The 22,081-nt window shown below is 42.2% G+C and overlaps 1 protein-coding gene across 1 annotated transcript; it reads right to left on the bottom strand.

The window, feature by feature from the left end:
* Positions 1–5,285: 5,285 nt before the first annotated feature.
* Positions 5,286–18,206, bottom strand: GRXCR2 (glutaredoxin and cysteine rich domain containing 2). The gene is made up of 3 exons (XM_006204499.3): positions 17,871–18,206; positions 11,542–11,763; positions 5,286–5,951 (listed from the first exon to the last, which is right to left on the bottom strand). The coding sequence occupies exons 1-3, from the start codon at positions 18,204–18,206 to the stop codon at positions 5,769–5,771; spliced, it is 741 nt and encodes a 246-aa protein (XP_006204561.1). The 3' UTR covers positions 5,286–5,768.
* Positions 18,207–22,081: the final 3,875 nt, after the last annotated feature.

The following is a 22,081-nucleotide window of genomic DNA, read 5'->3' as shown; positions in this document are numbered from 1 at the left end:
GAGGCACACTTCTTGCCCTTAAAGGAGCTCATGGCTGAAAGAAGGAGACCCATAAGTAAAGGTGAGTCACTCACTCTCTACTCTCTTCCTCTCCTAGGGCACCTCTAATTTTATTTCGCAATGTTTTATTTAAATCTCTGGTTCCCTGTGAGACTATAATGTGCCTGAGAGAGGGTACACTGTCTGTTTCATCTTCTGGCTCCTTGTGTCTTACACATGGCCTGACTCTCAGGACATCTTCAATAATAAAACACTTTGAATCTAAAAGCAGACATGGTCAACAATCCACTAGCCATTCACATTTTAGTGTGAATTAATGGCCCAATCTTCTGAGAAACAATCGTTGACAGGGAAAGAAGTGCTTAGCCGCTGGACAAAAGGGATGCTAAGGGGAACCTCGTGGTGCTAAAGGAGATAGTGTTGAGTCTAGTTTTGTCGAGGCTCAATTTAACTGCCCCATTCCCACCTCCTACCCCGAGCAATGAGGAAGTTCTACTGCATCATGGTTCCAGGTCTTTTCTTCTCTGGGCTGTACATGTCCCTTAATACAGGCAGTAATTATATGCCATAATTCCAACACCTGACATAACTCCATTTCTCCCTCACATAATTGCATGAATGTGAACGCTCTATAATTACTGTGTTTAATTAGAAAATGAGGAGAAGCAACTAATGAGGACAGGTGATAAAAACAACTGCGAATATTTCTTTCAACTTTACCTTTACCATAAAATTCACTCAGATTAAGCTCTGGTGAACCCCAGAAATGTCTTATAAATGTCACTGGCCCAGGTCTAAATGAATATTTTATACAGCACTTTATATTTTCAGAAGACTTAGCATAAGAACAACATCACCTTTCCTATAAATGTAAGCTTAATTGATGTCTTTGGAAAGGTAAATTATGTGGATTTCAAAAAGCATTTTAAACATGCCACATTCTCTTCAAAAGGGATCTTACCTGGAAAAAAAAAAAAGAAGCCAAAATAAAAACAAAAAAGGTAGAGTTGTTTTAGGGACAACGGTTTAAGGAGTATGGACTCTGCCCTCCCCACCCGACAGAATCTTCTGGACAGGAAGGGAGGGGGAGATAAACCATTTTAAACCACAAGTATCTTCCAAGAAGGATGGGGTCTTGAAGGGAAACCCCTGGCCCTGCAGTTCTTTGTGTGGAGGAGAAGATGGGCCTTGAGGCCTAGCCATGTTTGGGAACAGGGGCCCTGAAGATGAGTCATTCTACCTAACAGAGCAATACAAACAGCGGGTGAACAGGGGTGGAAAAGCAGAAGAGGAAGGAGGAACTAGCAGGATGGTTGAAAGTGGCCAGCACCGTCAGCAAAAGAAGTCTTGCTAAATTATAAAAAACTAAAAATAGACTTACCAAATCCTCCAGCAATCCCACTCCTGGGCATGTATCTGGAGGGAACTCTAATTTGAAAAGATATATGCACCCCAATGTTCATAGCAGCACTGTTTACAACAGCCAAGACATGGAAACAAACTAAATGCCCATCAACAGATGACTGGATAAAGAAGGGGTGTGTGTATGTGTGTGTGTGTGTGTATGAATACTACTCAGCCATGAAAAAGAATAAAATAATACCATTTGCAGCAACATGGGTGGACCTGGAGGTTATCATTCTAAGTGAAGTAAGCCAGAAAGAGAAAGAAAAATACCATATGATATCATCATATGTGGAATCTAAAAAGAAATACCACAAATGAACTTATTTACAAAACAGAAACAGACTCAAGACATAGAAAACAAATTTATAGCTGCCGGGGGGGGGGGGGGAAGGAGGGTAAGAAAGGATAAATTGGGAGTTCGACATTTGCAGATACTAACTACCATATATAAAATAGATAAACAAGTTTCTTCTGTATAGCACAGGGAACTGTATTTGATATCTTGTAGTAACCTACAATGAAAAAGAATATGAAAGCAAATATAAGTATGTATATGTATGATTGAAGCATTATGCTGTACACCAGAAACTGACACAACATTGTAACCTACTATATACTTCAGTTAAAAAAAAAAAAAAAAAAGGCCTTGCCAAGTTAGTTTGTCTCATTACTACCAGACAGTATCAGCTCCCATTTTCATACAGGCTCTTACTTTCACAAAGGCCTAGCAAGGCAAGATGTTTCTGAGGATCACAGAAAGGGCCTGAGGGTTTATAGTCTGGGTAGGTGTGGCGTGGAAGGGAACAGCAAGTGTGAGACTAGGAGGTAACCTCTTAACCGAATTAATTCAGCTGTTGGGACGATTCAAGGTATTAGTAAGTGTGGAGTGCTTAGAAGAGTGTCTTGCACACAGTACAGCTGATACAGGCTTGTTAAAAAAAAAAAACAGTAAACAAATTCTGCAATACAGCCCTGACGCTGGCCCAGTTAAGCTAGCCAAGCAGAGAAACCGAGAGTCACTGGAGGAAGCAGCAAAGGGCAGCAACAACGCCTTCTGCAAGCTGTGAAGCCAGATTCATTCATTATGCTGACTAGAGGCCGGAGATTGTAATCTCATTAATGATAAGTACTAAGTATGTTTTTACCTTTGAGTCCGGAGGAACTAGTACAAATGCCTGAAACACAGTAGAAATCCAGTGAAAAATTGCTCAAAAATTAATGAATGGACAGATGTTGTGCCTTTTGAAAACATGTATTCATTTAAAATGTTTTGAAATTTTAACAAACTTAAAAAAACATTTTTAAAAGGATACAGCATTCTTTTTATTTTGACCACAGCATCACAATGTTATTTTTAACCTTCTCATTTGTTTCTAAGGCTGAAGGAATTCCTATAGTCAGAGGAGTCTTCATTGACTAGCCTTACCCTAAACTTACCCCTGACACTGCCCACCACACTGGCAATGTCTGTGGTACACAAATCAGAAAGTGGATTTTTTGTGCAAACTTATTTCCACTCATAGGCAAAAACCTCCAATATGTTTTGCATACAGTAGGTCTTAAGCAGTATTTCTGAGTACAAAGGACAGCAGGTCAAACTCACGGCTCTACCTGACAAACATAGCCACAATCCAACCATTCTTACCACTTCCTCCTGGAACCACACTGGCCCAGGCCACCACTAGCTGTCACCAGAATTACTGCAGTGGTCTCCTAACTGGCCTCCCACTTCCACTTTTGCCCTATAGTCTTCTCTCAACACAGCCGTCAGAGTGGCTTATTAACACATGAATCAGATGGTGACCCTCTTCTGCTCAAAACATTTGCATCAGTTGGCAACCAGCAACCACTCTAGGTATTTCAAAGAGAGGGAATATATATTATAGGGAATTGCTGACAAAGCTTAGTAACTGCAGGGAGCCACCACCACCCCCAGGCTGGAGGAGCAGAAGGAATATGGCGCAACATCAAATCTGCACTCAGACACTGAAGTGACTGTGGCTGGGAGCAAGCTGCCTGAGTTCCCAGCTGCCCCTGCTGCTAGTGCAGCTGCCACGTGGGGAAGGCTGCCAGGATCCTCATCGGGAAAGACACAGAAGGCTCCTCCCTCCTCCCATCTTCCAGTCCTGCCAGTACCTCCCAGTGCAGAAACTAACAGGACGCCTGCTCGCGAGGAACTCTGGGAAGTGTAGTTTTTGCAGGTGTCCTGCCCCAGCAGTGAGAGGAAGGGGTTGAAGGAGAGTGTGAGGGGGTTCAGAAAACAGACCCCATCCAGAGCAGCACCTCACTCACAGTAACACCCACTCTTCCAGTGGTTTCAGAGGAAGGCCCCCTAGCTTGTCTCCCTGCTTGCCCGCCCCACTGACACACACACACACGCTTTCCTTTCTGACCTCCACTTGTCCTCTTGCTCACAGTGCTCCAGCCACCTTGGCTTCCTTGCTGCTCTTCAAATATACCACACTCTCCTTCCTGTGCTGTTTCCATGGATTGGAATAATCCTACCCCAGATACCTTCACAACTCACTCCCTCACCTCCTTTAAGCCTTTATTTAAAGGACACCTTCTCAATGAGGTTTCCCTCAAAATTAATTTAAAATTGCACCCCCTCCCAACTCCCCACCCCTGCATCCAGAAGGATTTTTTTTGTGTTAAAGCATTTATCATTTTCTAACACACTGTACATTATATACATACATAGATACTTTTATCAGATATATGTTTTATTCTGTATTGTATACATATTTTTAGTTGTCTCTAAATAAATATATTTTAGTTGTCAATATCCCCCTACCAAAATGTAAGCTCCAGATTTGCAGTCCTCAATAAATACTTGTTGATGGAATAAATAAACGTAATCATTAGTAGATGTGTTTATAATGAGACGAAAAGTATTAAAGGGTAAGGAAAATAAGCCAACAAGCTCACACCTCTTCCTCTGGGAAACCTCTCTAACCCCACTTGGGCTACGCTAGGTGCCCCTTCTACATGGTCCAAATGCTCCCTGTAATTCCCCGCTCCCAGAACTTGTCAAACTATATTGTAAATATCTGTCTGTATAGCTGTAACTCTCATGAGATAGCAAAGGGCGGTACCCATCTGGGTAACACTGCACATCGTGAACCTGGCAATGCTGTCCTGCACATCCAACCAACAGATTCTGCTGTCGAGAGTTCGTGTTAAAAAGCAGAAGACTACTTAAGGTTTCTTGACATCGTTCCTTTCTGCGGTATCCTGGAAAGACAGAAGAGTCCACAGCTATGAGAAAACATAAACAGAGTCAGGAAATAGTTAAGAACAGGAAGCAAAGAATGTTGGCGAACAATAGTTCCATTGTTCTGGCTAAGAGGGAATAAGCAAAATGATTGTGATTTCAAAAAATATTTTAATCTTTTTATTGGAAGTATTTATGTTGCCTGAAAATCACTCCACTGTTAAATTATTTTAATAGCCGAATATCAGAGAATAACAAACAAATCTTGACAAAATTAAGTTATGAAAATCAAAATCATTACCATAGAAAAGCAACGCGTCTCAACAGATAGATTTTACAGTATTATTCTCAAGGGATATGGGAGTGACTGGGAGGGCTACAAAAGTTCATTAGCAAAAGTATTTTTCTAATTTTACAAACAAATTTAAGAGGAAAAAATCATCCTTAGTATGTGTATTCAGTAGAAATAGTATATATAGTCAGTAGAAACTTAATTGCTAAAAATCAGCCTTTCTTAGTTTTTCTTCTAGAAATTTCCAATAGATATTTATAAAATACCTGCTGTCCTTTATGAAGACATCGTGGCTGTTAACTTAGCCTTAAAATAGATTTATTTATTTGGTAATAACTTGGGGGCTGGAAGAAATCATATCACACACACTCATGTATTTAAGCACCAAATTTATCATAAATAGTTTTGACTTGGCTTACAACCTCAGGAGTTTGGAGGCACACAGAAATGTCTTCTCTCATCTTGTCCTAAGAAGTAGCATTGTTCATTGCCTGCATGCACATTACCCAAGCACATCACACAGGAGAGACTCAGGACTTTGAAAGAAAGGCAACAGCAAGAAGCACGGACATCCTGCTTTGTTTCCAGTGAGATACTTGAACACAGTCCTGGATGGATCATTTTAGAGCCAGTTTCCAGTTTCTAATTAAAAAATGCCTCTGCCACTTAGACCCAGAAGGAGATGTTACCAGCCTCGCGAAAAGTCATCAAGCAATGGAGTTTCACCAGGGGAGGAAGTGATCGCAGCCACTGCGGCTTCCCTGCCAGGAGAGGGAGGAGGGGGTGGAGGAGGGGCAGTTTATTAGAAACGACTTCACGGAGGATGCGGTAAAAGTGGACATACAAAGCCACGGGCTATTGATTGCAAATCTGGCAAGGCTGCAGGCCATTCTCGTTGCAGGCAGGGCACCGCAGGGCCCGATAGGACTCCTTAAACCTGTTGGCCAGCATCGAGAACTTGCTGCCGTGGCACAGAGAGCAGGGGGCACTGCCCGACCCTCGGCAGTGAAAACAGCTGTCCTCGGGAAGCTCCCCTTCCTGCAAGAGACAGGTCAGGGTTAAGTTACAGCAGCAGTGCAAGGCCATCATTCACACGCAAGTCAAAACAGTATGAGGCGGCCAAAGGCTGGGGCAGAAGTAGAGGGAAATGATTCCACAAATGCCAAGGAAAGAACTGGCCGGAGGCACAGGATAATCCCCGCATTTTATCAGAGACTTCCCTGCTGGACCCCTCTAAGACAGCAGCCCCGCCCCCAGGGCATGCACTCCGCCAGCTGACCTTCATCTCTCATTCCCCTCTGACGTGTTACTCCTGTATGCACTGTGAGGGCAGGACTTAATGTTCCCCACTGCCAAACACTCACAGCGAACACTTGTCCAACGCCTAGGACCTGCCAGGCCCTGTCCTAAGAGTGTTCTCTGTATCAATGCATCTAATCCTCCCAACATCCCAGTGGATGGTGGAAGTATTACCGTCCCCATGTTACGGATGGGAACATGAAACCCAGAGAAGCTCAGCTGTGCGCCAGGGGTCGCACAGCTGGAAAAGGCGAAGGCCGGATTGCATCCCAGGCAATCAGATGCCAGAGCTCAAGCTCCCAGTGACAACCAGCAGCCCCTTGTCATAGGTCTCCCATAGCAGGCGCTCAAGGGGGATTGTTCGGTGTGATTGAGAGCCGGAGCGGAGGAATGGATGGACATTACAATCCTTCAGAGCTTAGCCCTGAATTCCCGCAGCACTCTGTCTGTACTCTGAGAACTGTGAAAAGGCCCAGAGGTTAAGAGCTCTGCTCTGGAGCTGGTAGCCTGGAACTGAAGCCTGCCTCTAACACCAACTGCGCACCTTGGACGGTTCCCTTCACCTCCCTAAGTCTGTTTCTGTACCTGTGATCTGGGAGCAATACTGCTTATCTTTCTGAGTAGCTGGAATATTAAACGAGAGTATATGTAAATGCCATAATATATTATCTGGTACATTATAGGTTCTCCACTAAAGTTAGTTTATTTCTAAGCTTTGCGATAAGTCTCCAGTCCCAGACTCAGCTCCCCACCTCACCTCCCAGGGACACCAGAATCTGCCCATTTGCTATTATCATGCTCTTCCCCTAAGACATCACAAGGAAACTGGTAATCTTTGCACTCTCGTGCAATGACCATGCACAGATCATGAACCTTCTCAGAAAGAAGTGGCAATGCCACATCGATACTAGATTCATCACAAATTCCTGTCCATTTCACCTTCTGAACATCTCTCAAATTCATCCTGTTTTCCCCATCCCACAATCACAATCCTAATCCAGACACGTACCAATTCTGGCTTGAATTCAACCGAGTCCCCTGCCTCTGGTCTTGTGAGATGTTCTCCCCACCAGTGCCAGTCTCATTGTCACCTACAATGGTGCTTGACCCACAGAAAGCACCCAAGAAATCTTTCAATGAACACTTGCCCACCAGATAAACTTCAGGTTAGAACCGAATCTCTGTAGCTGATTTACTTCTTTCATCAGATTCTTATCCTTAGGTCTCTCTCCAGCTGGCTTCCAGGGACCTTACCCCACTCCCAACCCAGCCGACTCCTAACTGTTCTTGGATGTCAGCTTAGCAGCACTTCCTCCAGGAAGCCTTGCCGATCCGCACCTCTGGACCAGGTGTTCACGGTGCCTCTACTGCACGGCAGGTCTCACCCTCCACTGACAATTCCTGCTGACTAGACAGGCAGTGCTCTGGGCTAGTCCCTTTCCCCATCACCTTCTGGCATCTAACACAGTGCCTGGCACAATATTTGCTGCTCATATACTTGCTGAGAGAATAAACACACAAAACAATGATGTCTGGAGAACACCTCCTGTCCTTAAATTCTAGGGACCAACAAGACATCTGGAGCCCACTGGGTGGCTCAACCAGGCAACACAGCCTTCTCTGGTAACCTAAGAATAAACATCGTCTCTGAAAAGGAAGGCCTACGTTCTGAAAATAGTTCCATCGTGCTGCAAAGTGCCTGGGAAGGTATTAAATCCTATTCATTCTAGAGTTAGAGAATGTAAGTGATTATCCAGTTGACAAAATCCCAAATGATGTCCATGTACCCCTTTGTTAATATTTTATTGATTGTGGTCACATTCTAATATATTAACAATGAGGAAATTAATTTTATTCCCTTAAAAATATATATCTGTCAAAATACTCTTAAAGCAAATTGCCATGGTCCATTTTTCTGCCAAATCCATCATGTTTTATGTTTTGCCCTTGATCCCACTGAGATTTTAATGATACGTCAATGTTGTCAAAGGAAATACGGTAAAATCCTGCCATAATGCTATACAAGTGATCCAAAAACTCACTTGCGTAGAACGCCAGGTCAGATATTGAAAGATTACTGAAATGCCCTGCCCTAAAGAAGAATAAACCATCAGTCAAATTTCACCTCCTGTCACATGATTATTGACGCATTAGAGGTTTCACTGGCGTTTCCATTTTCCGGGGTTACCACCCTTCCTCCCAATACACTCTCAATGTTCTCTTTTTAATGATCCGGTTATTTCAACAGGTGTTTACTGAGCCTATACCCCATCTGCATGGTATCAGTGTCTATCGTTCTCAGTATTTTTAAAAATCCTTCTCAGAGAAGATTAAGCAAGAGCACACAGAACACAGCTGCACAGCATAGCTTAGGTTCCAGAATCCAACAGATCTACCCGAAGCACCCCTTCCTAGCTCCACGACCAAGAAAAAGGAACTCAGCTGTCCCCGCGGACGCCCAGGCCCGGGTAGCCCTGGAGATGGCAACCAGCACCAACCTAGAGGCTGGTTAGCCAGGTGGTGAAGATCGTAAGATTGGTAGTCAGGTGGACCTGGGTTTGCCTACTGACTCCAGTCACCTCTGGCAAGTTACTTAACTGCTCTGAGCCTTCGTTTCCCCAGCTGCAGAACAGGACTACTGATAGCACCCAATTCGCAGAGTCCTTGCGAGAATGAAATGGACTATTGCATGGACAGCACTGGGCATGCTGTCTGGCTATCGGGAACTCTCAGAAGCTGGCAGCAATTATTATTATTATTATTATTATTATTATTATTATTATTATTATTATTATTATTATTATTATTATTATTAATTACTACCACTACTTTGTTTCAAAGGTAAGAGCACATAAAACATAAAGAAGCCCAGATGAATTATGGTCTCAAATCCACTCAATCCAGGGCCAGATTTTTCCCCTTCTACTTTTCACTGGCTCAATTCAATTATTCCTCTCTTTTTCTTTTATCATTAATACAGAGGTTCAAACACAGCCTAGCTTTTAGCCCTGCTCTGCTCTTTCATCACGGTCCTACTATTCCCCTGTTCCATATAATACAACAAAGAGTCTCTTGGTCAGAAGGGGCTCCTTGATCTTCTTTGACCCTCTCTTTTAGAATAAAAGTTGTCTGGGCATTTACTGCATAAAAAATGGGGCAAACAAATAGCAATTTAAAAGAGACCTTAAAGAACAGGGAAGTCAAGTATAACCTTTCACGGCAACTCTCCGCCGCACACCTCTGTCCTAGTTTACGGCATTACAGCTAAGAAACACTGTTCCCTCCAAATTGAATTTAAAGGTAATTGTCATAGCAGATCTGTCGTTGCTTTTTCACTCAGACCTGCAGTGTGACCTGCATTTCTGGTCCCCTTCTGGAAATATACGCTCCTACAAGTTACATTAATGGTATGGACAAGAATAGAATTAATGAATTTTAAAGTGGGAAGGTAATGCTTTGGATCACAATGTTCAGCTGTCTGCTTGCTACTCTGCTAGGTTTGAAGAGTACAGCATAGAAGGCAGAGGCTGATAAAGTCTTGCCAGCTAGTACTTTGGTTTCAAATTTCAGTATTAATAATAAGTTAAATAAAAACATTTATTTATTGAGCACCTATTATATGCCAGGCTCTACTTTTTGGGGGGGGGGACATTGGAACTAGTGTGTTACACCTAATGTAAATGTGCTCCCTGCCCTTGTAGAAATCAAATCCTAGCAGGTAAGAGCAAACATTAACCAAACAATCGCACAAATAAATGTCAGATTGCAACTGTGTGGAGGGGGTGTGAGGTGCCCTGAGGGGTCCACCCTCAGGGATGTTATCCTCATGGAAGTCAGGAGAGGCCTCTCTGAGGCAGTGATACGGCCACTGAGATGTCAGGGACTAAGGGCAAGGAGGTAGGAAATCTGGAGAATATTCTTGGCACACAGAAGTTGGCTCCAGTAGGAAAGAGCAAAGAACACATACATGAGAGGTGGGCAGCTGGGCAGTGTGTCCAGGGCAGAGAGAATGGGGAGAAATGTGTAAGGAGTGAGGCTGAAGAAGCCAGGTCACACAGTGCTTTCTGGAACAAGTGAGGAGTTTGGGTTTTATCCCAAGTGGTGAGAGGCCACTGAAAGCTTTGGGCAGGGGAAAGGGTGAGGAAAGGGTGGCATGATCAGATATGCATTTCAAATGCATCTTATCTATTGTGGGAACAGGTTGGAAAGAGACAGGACCGGTTGCGAACACAGCTGGAGTCTGGTCATGACCTTCTCGGTCCACTCCCCTAAACTCTCCCAGGACCAGGACATCACTCAAGTGCGAGGAAGCCCCCACTGTGTTATGCCGACCCACGGGGGAGGCTCAGCTTCAAGCACCAAGAGAAAGGCTCTGAAGAGAGAAAATTCCTTTCTGCTGCTATCCAAGCTTTTACTCTCTTGGCTTAAATTCACTGAAACTACTTTTCCCACCCTCAGCCCCACGCTGTGAACTGTTGAAACATCATCATCCTTCCCCTCGTCTGAGCACGTCTCAGCAATGGTTTCCAAGATGGGGAGTGAATGCACACCTCTGAAAGGTGTGGGGAGAAAAAGCATTCCAACTGCTTGTAGTTACTTTTTATCCAAAGAAGGCAAGAAATTAAGCTTTAAAAATGTTTTCGAAAGAAGCTGCTATGCTGACTTTTAATGAACTAGTTGACACTGGCACCCTCACTAGTTCGGGCTGTCACTAGACAAATGTGGGACCCAAGGGACCATGGCGTAAGTGCGATGTAAAGTGATCTCACTTTACATAAAGTGACGAGGGTATCCCCATTCAGCCGTTCATTTTCAGGGTATTAGAACATATTGTGGTTAACTAACGCCTGGTCTAGTGGATTTACAGATGATTTTGCTTAGTTTCAACTAAACTAATCTCCACAAAATCTAAAGACAAGTAGCATTCCAAGATTTCTTCAAGGAAACTGTGGCTTGAGGATTATCACCAACCATGGGGGCACAAGCGAGCCCCTAAGAAAAGGACAGAGCTCTTTTTCCCATCTCTAGAACAAGCTGTTCTCAGCCACACTGCAAAGTGAAAACAATACATACCTGATCAGATCCTTGAAAGAAATCATCCAACATAATTTAAATTACGAGTATTTGAAATACGGACTTATAACTATTATGGCTAACCACGTACCATTAAAGTATAATAAACTTAAAATTCCTTCACATCTTTAATTCATTCAGACATCTTAAGGATTCCTATTCAAAAGGATTCACTTAAATAGCGCACAAGCAAAACCACCTGGAGACCACTGCTGCAGGGCCCGCTCTGAGTGGAGAGTGAACCATTCTGACACACCTGTGGGTACCGGTTATGGGGGAAAGTGCCTTCCGTCTCTGGCAAAGGCCCGTCACTCTGGTCTCCATAGATTCCTTCTTTGCTCATCAGAGACTCTTCCTCAGCCTCCTCTTCCTTCTGGAGAATCTTCCTCTTGAAGTCTCTCTTGTCCATTGGAGTTCGAATGATTTTCAGGTTATTTGTGTAGATGATTATCTTTCCAAAATCTATAATAGGCGGGGACTAAAGAATTGAAGAATGAGCGTGGTGATTGGTCACCAGTCACCAAATCTTGGGCTGCAGAACCTCTCCAGCGTCCCAGGAAACTGAGAAACCATCCAGCACTTGGGATCCCATTGCAGCCCAAAGCTGACTCCCTAGTTTCTTTGCTCCCTCTGAACATCCTGAACACCAGCTTCTTTCTTCCTGTTGATAGTCAACAACCAAAGCTGAACTAGTCATATATCTAGGATGTAGAGCTCTGCAGGACAGGGACCAGAGCTTCTGTTCCTACTACACATCACACGAGCTGGTATAGGGTTGGGTGGGCACACTGAGTGCTTTTTAATTTGGAGGGGAGATTTTTTTGTTTGTTTTGTTTTTCTTGGGGGGAGGAGGTAATTAGGTTTATTTATTTATTTTAATGGAGGTACTGGGGATTGAACCCAGGACTTTGGGCATGTTAAGCATGTACTGTACCACTGAGCTCTACCCTCCCCTGCTGAGTGCTTAATAAACATAAAGGAATGCTTTTCAAAAATAAATTTCTCTTGAGGGAGGGTAGAGCTCAGTGGTAGAGTGCATGCTTAGCATCTAGGAGGTCCTGGGTTAAATCCCCAGTACTTCAGTTAAAAAAAAATAAAAATAATAAAAAAATAAATTTCTCTCCAAAATTTTGGCATAAATAATGATAGTAGATACAATTTATTTTTATTTTTATTATTATTATTATTATTAGCATTTATTGTGTGACAGGCAAAATACTAAGCATTTTACAAATATGATCTCACTTCCCTCCCAAATATCCCTATGAGACAGATACTATGATTTCTACATTTTACCAATGAGGAGACTGACTCTCAGTGGGGTTAACAGGCTTCCAAGTTTACAGAGTTACTGAGGGTTTGTGGCTGGGATTCAAACCCAAGTCTGTCTCCCTCTAAAGTCCATATTCTTAACACATACAATGAGCTATTCACAAACATTTTTCCCTTGCAAAAATAAGATCATTATATATATATGGGTATATATGTGTATGTGTGTGTATACATGTACATATACATGAATATACACACTTGTGTACATATACACATATATACTTGTTTTTTCATTATTCATACAATATGAAAATCTTTTTGTGTCAATAAATACACTTCTATAGCATCATTACTAATAACTTATGTTCCCTTCCATGGATTTACCCTGTGTTACTTACTCGTTTGCTGAGAAATAATTTGGGCAATACTATAATGCAATAGAGAAGCAGAGGGAGTAAATGTTTAGACATTACTTAACTAAGAGCACATATTTCTTTGCAGAGCTAGGATAGCTGGGAGGGGGAGAGGGGAACAACACTGGATCCCAACTCCACTGTTCACTAATTATGAGATTCAGGAAAATCATTTGGGCTCTTGGAACCTCAGTTTGCTCATGTAAATGGGCTGACATCTAATGGGTGGCCACCAACAAAGACAAACTAGTTATTAAAATATACAAATATTCATACTGGGTGGTAAACAGATGCTGTCCTGAGACTCCTGACTGCCTTCTTGTTACCCCAGTCTCTCCTCAGGGAGCCTCTAATGTCCTAAAACCCAGGAATGTAGAAGCTAATGCTTAGGATCCCAGGTTTTAGGACCCTACCTCAACCCTCCTCTGGCTTCTATACCAATTAGGCAATGTTCCTGTGGTTAAATATTTGGACTCTTTGGTTAAATACTTTGATTCTTGTCCCTGAGGCTAAATGTATCGACATCTAGGAGTGGGAGTGTAATGAAGAATATGTAAAACAGTCTGCAAAAGCTGAAGGTACTATGCAAATGATGCGCATTGCTACTGTTGCATTAAAAACTGTCCTTTAGCAGGACACATGCAGTCATGCTTCACAGCTAAGTTCCCCAGCGTGAAATAGTTTTCCCTGCTTTTACAGACCTGTATAAGCCAAATCTATTTAGATGCCACGGTCAAGCAGTCTCCCATTGAAAGCCCTCATGTATTCAGTCACAGCCTGGCTTGAGCGGGACTTCAAAACTCAGGTCCCCTTCCTTGAAATATCCACGGAGTTTTTGATAATTATTTATAAAGCCACTAACTTCCTACCTGGCCCTGTTTTCTCTCCCTCTCTTCAAGGGATCATGTGGCAGCTTCCATTTCCTACTGTTTGATGCAGGCTGGGTTCCTGTTTCACACTCTGGACTATCGGTTTCTGAACATCAGAAGATAAAGATGGTGGCACTTTTGGAAGGTTCCATTTCCAGTAATAGTCGAAGAGGTTCAGTTACTAGGAAGCTTTTTTTTTTTTTTTTCACATGAAGGACTGGTTTTTCCAAGGCAAATTCTCAATATACTAAAAAAGAATCTGCAGCTATCTGGTCCAACCTCCTCCCTCAAAGCTGGTCAATATCTGAGACTCTCAGATTAGCGAATTTATTTTTAATTTACTCCAGAGATGGAGGGTCCCAAATCACCTTGAAGATGTGTTTAAGTTTCACTCACCCTGACAGCCAAATTCTTCCTTGTGTCTAAGGAAACTCTCTGGGTGTAACTGAAGTTCATGTTATCTGGTTACACCCAATTGCCTGTGAGGAACACTCACTCTTACATGATACAGGGCCAGGATGGAGCCAGGAATTTTTGCTTCCTTCCATAGCGCCCAGAATGGCAGCTTATGTGATTAAACATTCATAAATACTCTGATGTCAAAAGCAACATGACTGGGGATTGCCATTCAAGGACCACAAAACCTCACTGCTCTGTGTTTAAATGCAGATACGCCTTAGCGAGTACTAGAAACTCAGTGGACTTTGGAGGGAGGCAGACATGAGTCCAAATTATATTCAAATATTATTTGACCGCTGTGTGAGATCAACAAGTTATTTAACCCCAAGGAACTTCTGTTTTTTTTTTTCAGTATATAAAAGAGAATTGTTGTGAAGATAAAATTGCATAATATGTACAAAGTGTATGTTCACTAACATACACTGAACATTTCATTTTTTGCTTCTTTCATTTTTTTTATGAACCTTATAAAAATGGTTTCAATTCCTTAAAATATCTGATTGTTCATTACCACTTTCTCTATCCATCATGTAAAATTTTAAAAGACTTGATATTTCTTTGATAAGAACCTAGCCATTATCACACTGGTAGGTAACATTTACCGAGCATACACAATGTTCCAGGCACAATGCTAAGTCCTTCTTACGTATTATATATTTTTTAACCACCACACCAATCTTCATAAGTACTTCTGTAGTCACAAGGGGAAGTGGCTTGCCCAAGCTCACACAGTTAAGTGGGTAAAATGGACAGCGAGCCCAGGTATAACTGACATCAGAACCTTGCTTTTTATTATGACTTTATTGTGGCAAAATATACATAACATAAAATTTACCGCTTTAGCCTTTTGTAAGGTACAGTTCAGTGGCTTTGGTGCGTTCACATTGTTGTGAAACTATCTCCACCACCCATCTCCAGAACTTTTTCTTATTCCCAAACTGAAACTCTGGACCTATTAAACTCCACCTTCTCCCGTCCCCAGCCCCTGGCAAGCACCGTTCTACTTTCTGTCTCTATAAGTCAATCTGATGCCACTAGGACCTCATATAAGTGGACTCAAACAATCATGTTTTTAAAAATGGCTTATTTCACTTAGCATACGTCTTCAAGGTTCATCCATGTCGTAGCATGTGTCAGAATTTCCTTCCTTTTAAGGCTGAACAATATTCTATTGTATGTATGTACCTCATTTTGTTTGCCCACCCATCTATTGGTGGACATTTGAATTGTTTCCACCTGTGGGCAATTGTGCTGCTATGAATACTGGTGTATAAATATATCTGTTCATTTTATTTATTTGTTATTAATTTTAGGGGGCAATCAGACTTATTTATTTATTTATTGAGGAGGTACTGGGGAATCGAACCCAGGACCTCCTGCATACTAAGCATGTGCTCTACCACTTGAGCTAAACTCTCCTCCCTTTCAGAGCCATTACTTTAAATTGTTGTGCTTAACAGCTACCCAACATTGCTGCAGAGTCAATATTTACCCTGGGTTGTTTTAGAGTTGGATTTGTTACTGAAAGATCATGACTTCCCAGCTCTCATTTCCTTATTTTAGCTAAGTACCACCCTGACCACCTGTTTCAGTGGGTGGAGCAGCAAGAATCCATCCTGACCATCCTCAGACCAAAAGGGTGGCTGACAGTGGGATGTGGCATTGGATCAGATAACACAGAAAGCCGGGAATCAGATTGAGCAGAAACCAACCCCGGAACCTGGTCTCTAGAGTGCTATGTTTAAGCCCATTGTGCAGTGCAGCCGTGAAGGCTCGGTTATCTGATTTTATTAAGTTCCTGCTAATCATACTTTTACATAGATGCCAAGTTTGACACATGGCTTACGAAGGGCAAGCAGTCCAATATCATAAACTGTGGCCTTGTACAAGGTTTATATAAACTATGATTTTGTCAATTCTAAACCTACAAATGAGATTTAGTTAAAAAGAGGTACTGTAAGCACAAGACACGGCCAAGTACCTAGGACACAATAAATACTCAATAAATGGTAACTGTGATCATCTTCATCATTAATAGTGGCCTTTTTCTCTTAAAAGGAACATTCCATAGGGCCAAAAGCATGGGGAATCAGAAGACCTGGGTTTTTTTTTTCTAATTTTGATTTTAGAGCTAAACTTTAATAGAATGTGGAAGTTTGAACTCTTACACTTTTAAACAAACAAAACCTAAAAATCAGTGATTGGTTGAAAATGGTTTTATGGAAAAACAAATCCGTAACAAAAACTTGGCATTGAGTGTGAAGGCTTCACTGTTTGAGCAAAGCGTACAGTTTCCCAGAAGACCTGGGTTTTATTCTCACTCTTCACCTAATGCCCTGATTATAGTGGGTGAGTCCCTTACAACTTGGCACTTAATTCTCCTCATTTGCCAAGTGGAAATGACCATACTACGCCTTTCTCCTCAAGGTTGTGGAGAAGATCCTATGATACAGAAGGTGATAATGTTTTGCAATGCATAAGTCACTCCACTAATGTTAGGAGTTGTTCATTCCAGTCCCCTTTAATATCAAAAAGAAACCTGGTATTAGCTTTGATAAATGTAGACATGCCCTTAATTATTCTTTCACCAATGCCAGCAAGGCCAGTACATTTGTCTGCTATAGATGTATTATCTGTTCCCCTAGGAAATTAACAATAAAAATGATTAGAGAGTAATTATCTAAACTTCACACTTTAAAGATGAAAACATAACCTGGTGTGCTATTCGTTAATAACCTGGTACATTATATAATTGGATTTCATCTTTTTTTTTTTTTAAGGCATTCACGGTCCTGCTGGCAGAGAGCACACACACATCTATTAGTTTGTGGAAATCAGTGAATAATTCCCAGGTTCTTCTAGCTTAAAAGAAAATCATGTATGGGCTTTTGATTAACCCTGGTACTGGAGAAGATAACCGAAATTCACAGATAAAAATACATGTTTCAGTTGAACTATTAGCTCAAACGTCTTCCCCATGTAACATTTCGTCTGGCTAATTTGCTTTTCACCATTTCTTCCCAGGACTCCAACTACCCAGTGCTCAGGCTAATGAGCAATGGAAAGGCTAAATAAATAAATAAATAAATAAACACATTTTTAAAAAAGGAAGCAGCAGGAGGGAGATAAGAAATAAAACAAGACACGGAGAAACCACAAGCTAAATAATTGGCTGAAGTAAAATGAGCAAGCACCCTCAAACGCTTAGCTCTTTCAGGAAACAAAACAACCCATTGCCACATAATTTTCTACACCGGCAGTCTGGCAGCCTGAAAACCACTGCATCTCTATTTCATTTACTTACCGAGATAACCCAGCCAAAGACCCAATTATCATTTGTTGCCCTGGATGGAATTTGAATACTACCTATGCTTACTGCATTTTCCAATAAGTAGTCAACCAGCATGTTATATTTTGTCCCAGAAATATTATTCTGATAGTGGCTTCACAGTTGGTGCACCTCTAGCTCTGGCTGGTACTGGAACATGAGCAGGATACAGATGGGAAACATTTAGGTGCTTCTCTAAACACATTTTCATCCTTAAAGCTTCTACGCCATGCGCAATACCAACCTTATGGTCATTCGCCTTGTAATCATTGAAGAAAGGCTGGCTGCCTGCCAAAGTGTAGGCACTGCCCTCTCTAACCACGCTGATCCTCTGAGCAGTCAGCTTGGGGGAGCACGGTCGGGGCTTGGGGGCTTCCCCAGACCCGTAAACACCATCCATTGGTTCAAGGGCCTCTTGGAGAAAACTGTGAGGATATTCCTCCTTTGGCGACTCTAATTCCTGTCCATCTTCAAAGACCTGCTTCAACACCCGGCCACTGTAGGAGGAAGAGATTTTAAAGCGTATTTTCCGGGGTTTGCTGTCACTCTTCTGGCTCAGCTTCTTCTCGGGATCCTCCATGAGCAGAAATTTCACCCTGTGGTTTCCAGGCTTCCGTGGAGCCAGTGGAACTTGGGGCTCTGAGAAAAAGGCATTTTATTTTCTCTCCTCCTGCATATAATTAATTCAGGTTGGTGCTGGGGTATGCTCAGTTTACAGCAACTGACACCCACACATTAAATATTGATAGGCCCTCATGCAAAGGCAGGCAGTTGCAGGCTGGTGGAATGGATGGAGCGTAAGACAAGACTGGGTCCCCTCTGAATCCCAAACCCACCAATAACTTCTCCCCAACCCTGGCTTTTCTTACCATGAACATGAGTAGGTTTATTTAGACTGAATAAGTAACCGGTTCAATAAGGATCAGTTAGCAAGTGTCTTGTTATTTTTACTAACAACTGACGTAGTGAACATTTCATGGGTGCCAGAGATTTTTACATGCAATATCTTTGTTCTCACAATAAAACTACAATGAGAGTGTTATTGTCCCCATTTTACAGAGGGGAAAGTAAGGCTCAGAGCAGTTTCCCCATTTCTCTGCTCTATTGTACAGTCAAGGAACAGAGCCAAGATCTGAACTCAGTTCTAACTGATACCAAAACCCATGACCAGTCCACCAAGCTGGAGGTTTTCAAACTGTGCCTCTTGGAGCCCTGACAGGAGGAAGACACGGGTCATGGATTCTGCGCCTTCTACCCCTTACTTAGCCAGAGCAGCTTCACTTTATATCAATTTTATACTTAAGATTTCATTTGCAAGCACAGCATGAGGCCCCACTGCCTACTGCAGACAGAGCCTGGTGAATGCCTAACACTGGGACATGGTCGCTGGGATGAATATCAGAGAAGCACAAGATGTGGGGCTTGAAATGCACAGCCCTACAATCCAGCTTAGGAAACAAACCTAACACACATGAAATCATAGCCTCCTGCTTAGGGAGCAAACCATCCACTGCTGACTGCCAGAAGAGCTATTCTGGGAAGAGAGCGGTCCCTCGGGAGACAAGCATGGGAGAAGAAGGCTTGTAAAGGAAGAGCCCTTGCATTGGGTCTCAAAGAACAGCTGAAATGGTGGGGGTTAAGCCTGCCTCCCTGTCTCAGTTAATGACATCATCAGGGACTTAACTGCCCACATGGACTTCTCTTGTACTCCCGCAGCCGTTCCTATGGATTCTATCACCACTGCCTTCTTCCATCCACCCCTAACCCCCAGGCCCCAGGTCAAGCCCTCATCACTTCTGCTTTCAGAGTTGCAGTGACCTCCTGACAACTTCTCCACCCGTCCACAAGTCCATCCTCCACATAGACGCCAGAGCAATGCTTCCAAAACACAAGTCAGTGGATGTCAGTCTCCCGCATAAGAAGTCCGAACTCCTCATGAAGCCAGCAAAGATCCTCGAAACCTAACCCTGCCTTCCTTCCCAAACTGGTCCTCCATCACTCTTCCAGGTGCTGCCAGGAATTGGTGTTCCAGGCATAGTGACAAGCTCAGCTACTTCTCAAAACCATGAGTTTCTGCCTCCTATCCAATACATACTCTGTTTCTTGAATGAAATGTCAAGCTTCTACATATCCTTCAAGTCACACCTGAGATGTCACTGCTCCTGGGGTGCCTTCCCACCTGCCCCAGGGAGAAGGCCATGGACATTTGGAAGCATCATTAAGTGCTTCTTGCTTCCCCTTATCATTCCTGCGGTCCCCTCCAGTAAACTGTGGACATCTTAGAGTCAGAAGCTGCCTTCACCATTTCTCCATCCCAGGTGCTTATCAAAGTGCCTGGTATTTAACAGAACTCAGTTAATAATGGCTGAATGAATGACTTCCAGGTGACAGAAATCAAATAGAGAAAACATTTGGAACAGAATTTGAGCGTATTTTGTGGAGAAGACTGAAGAAGTAGGGTCAGAAAGTTGTCAAGAAAAACACCTGCATTTCTATTAAGGAGGGGTTCACAGTTATAAGGCCTCTGTGCAATCAATACAAGCAAGGAAAAGATTAAACACACACATATACACACAGAAATAACATTTTAAAATATGAAAGATAGGCTCTTCGTAACACAGGAAGATACATTCCTCTTAGATCCCTAGGACACAGAGCTGGCCCTGATGTACCATGAATGGATCACGGGAGGCTGAAATGTGGATCCCTGCGCCCTCAGAACAGCCAGGTGAGGCCCCGGGCTTCGAGGTGATCACCTCTGATTCCATCAGCCTCATTCATTTACTCCAGTGTAAACAAAAGAGTACCATTATTTTCTACGTGCACCACGCCATGAAGAAGTTTGCCGTGATAAACGAAGAGAATATTTTCTTCCATCCATCCCAGGAAACAAGTATTAAAAAGTGACTGAAAGTCTGCCTTCACTCGGAAAGACCAGTGAGTGGACTTCCACTGCTACTCATTAAATAGGCATTTTCGGTTGCCCAAGGAATAAACACCATTAGCAAAGGTAGCTTTTCAAAAGGGTAGACTTCAACCAGAGCCTATGCATTCAGGCATTTTTGCGCAATTGTGCTTTTGACGATTCATTAAATTTAAATTAAGTTAGAATTTTGAACACAACCGAATTGAATAGGATCCTGACTATGAAAAAAAGAATCCTTTAATTATGCAAAGAAATCAAAAGCTGGCAATGAGTTTTCCAAGTAACACGAGTTTTGTATGTTTTTATGCCCAGTCCTATGTTCACAGACATTCAGTGAGCCAGACCAAAATCATGAATTTTGAAGCGATGGTGCTTACTTGATAATTTTAATGTTAACTGTTTTCAGAAAAGTCACACACACTTCCAGAAGGAGGATAAATTGATAAATTGAAAGCAATTCTGGCAGTATTATCCAAAGCCTTAGAAAGGTTTGCATCCTTGAACCTTACTAAGAAAGAAAATGACTGCATAAATCAGAAGAAATCATGCCAAAAACCTCAGCATCAGTTGCCCCCAGGTGGAAGACTCTGAATGACTATTTTTTCCTTCCTAGTTTCATTATATTTTACTTGTCTGTGATAAGCTTATCTTACTTTGAAATAAACAGGGGGAACATAAATGGACAAAAATTCATTACTTTCAACCCGATAATTTCTCTCAAGCAGATGTGTGTATTTTTTTTAATTTTAAGAGTTTGTGTGAGAAAATTGATCCAAATCAGGCAACACCAATGTAGAAGTTAGAAGTGGTGAGGAAGCTCCACCACCAGGGGCTTGGAGAGAGACTTTTATAGAGAAAAGGCAGAAGCAAAATAAGGAAATCACTGATTTGGCTACAGCTTAAAACCTAGCTGGCTGTTTGTGATTGGTTGTCCTTAGCGTTTTGATTTCGTATCCATGAGGTATTCACGGGCTGTGAATGAAAAATACTGCTTGCCATATCAATAAACAAAGGATTTTGCAGCCATCAAGCTACCACACTGCAGCCTCCCCAAAGGTGCCACCATCAAGCCATCAGCCATGGTAACCACTCCCAATGTACCCCCTGAGGAGACTCAGGCTGAGACACACTGGATACTGGCCCTCAATCAAAGCAACGATTCCAATGAGCCCAGACTTCTGCAACTTCTCATATATAGAAAAATACTAAATGCCTTAACTTGAGCTATCTGGTTTTCTTTAATTAACAATAATCTTTTTTTTTTGACATGGTATTTCTTTTTTTTTTTAATTGAAGTACAGTCGATTTACAATGTTACGTTAATTTCTGGTGTGCAGCACAGTGATTCAGTTATACATAGATACACGCACCCCTTTTCATTCTTTTTCATGATAGGCCACCACAAGCTATTGAAGATAGTTCCCTGTGCTCTACAGTAGGACATACAATAATTTAGGACAATAACAGGATAGTACTGTCAAATTTCTAGGATACTTAAACAATTTTTGGAGTACCTATATTGCAACATA

The sequence above is a fragment of the Vicugna pacos genome, chromosome 3 (assembly GCF_048564905.1).
Source record: "Vicugna pacos chromosome 3, VicPac4, whole genome shotgun sequence".
Classification (NCBI taxonomy): Eukaryota; Metazoa; Chordata; class Mammalia; order Artiodactyla; family Camelidae; genus Vicugna; species Vicugna pacos.
This window is presented reverse-complemented; position numbering and strand designations above follow the sequence as displayed.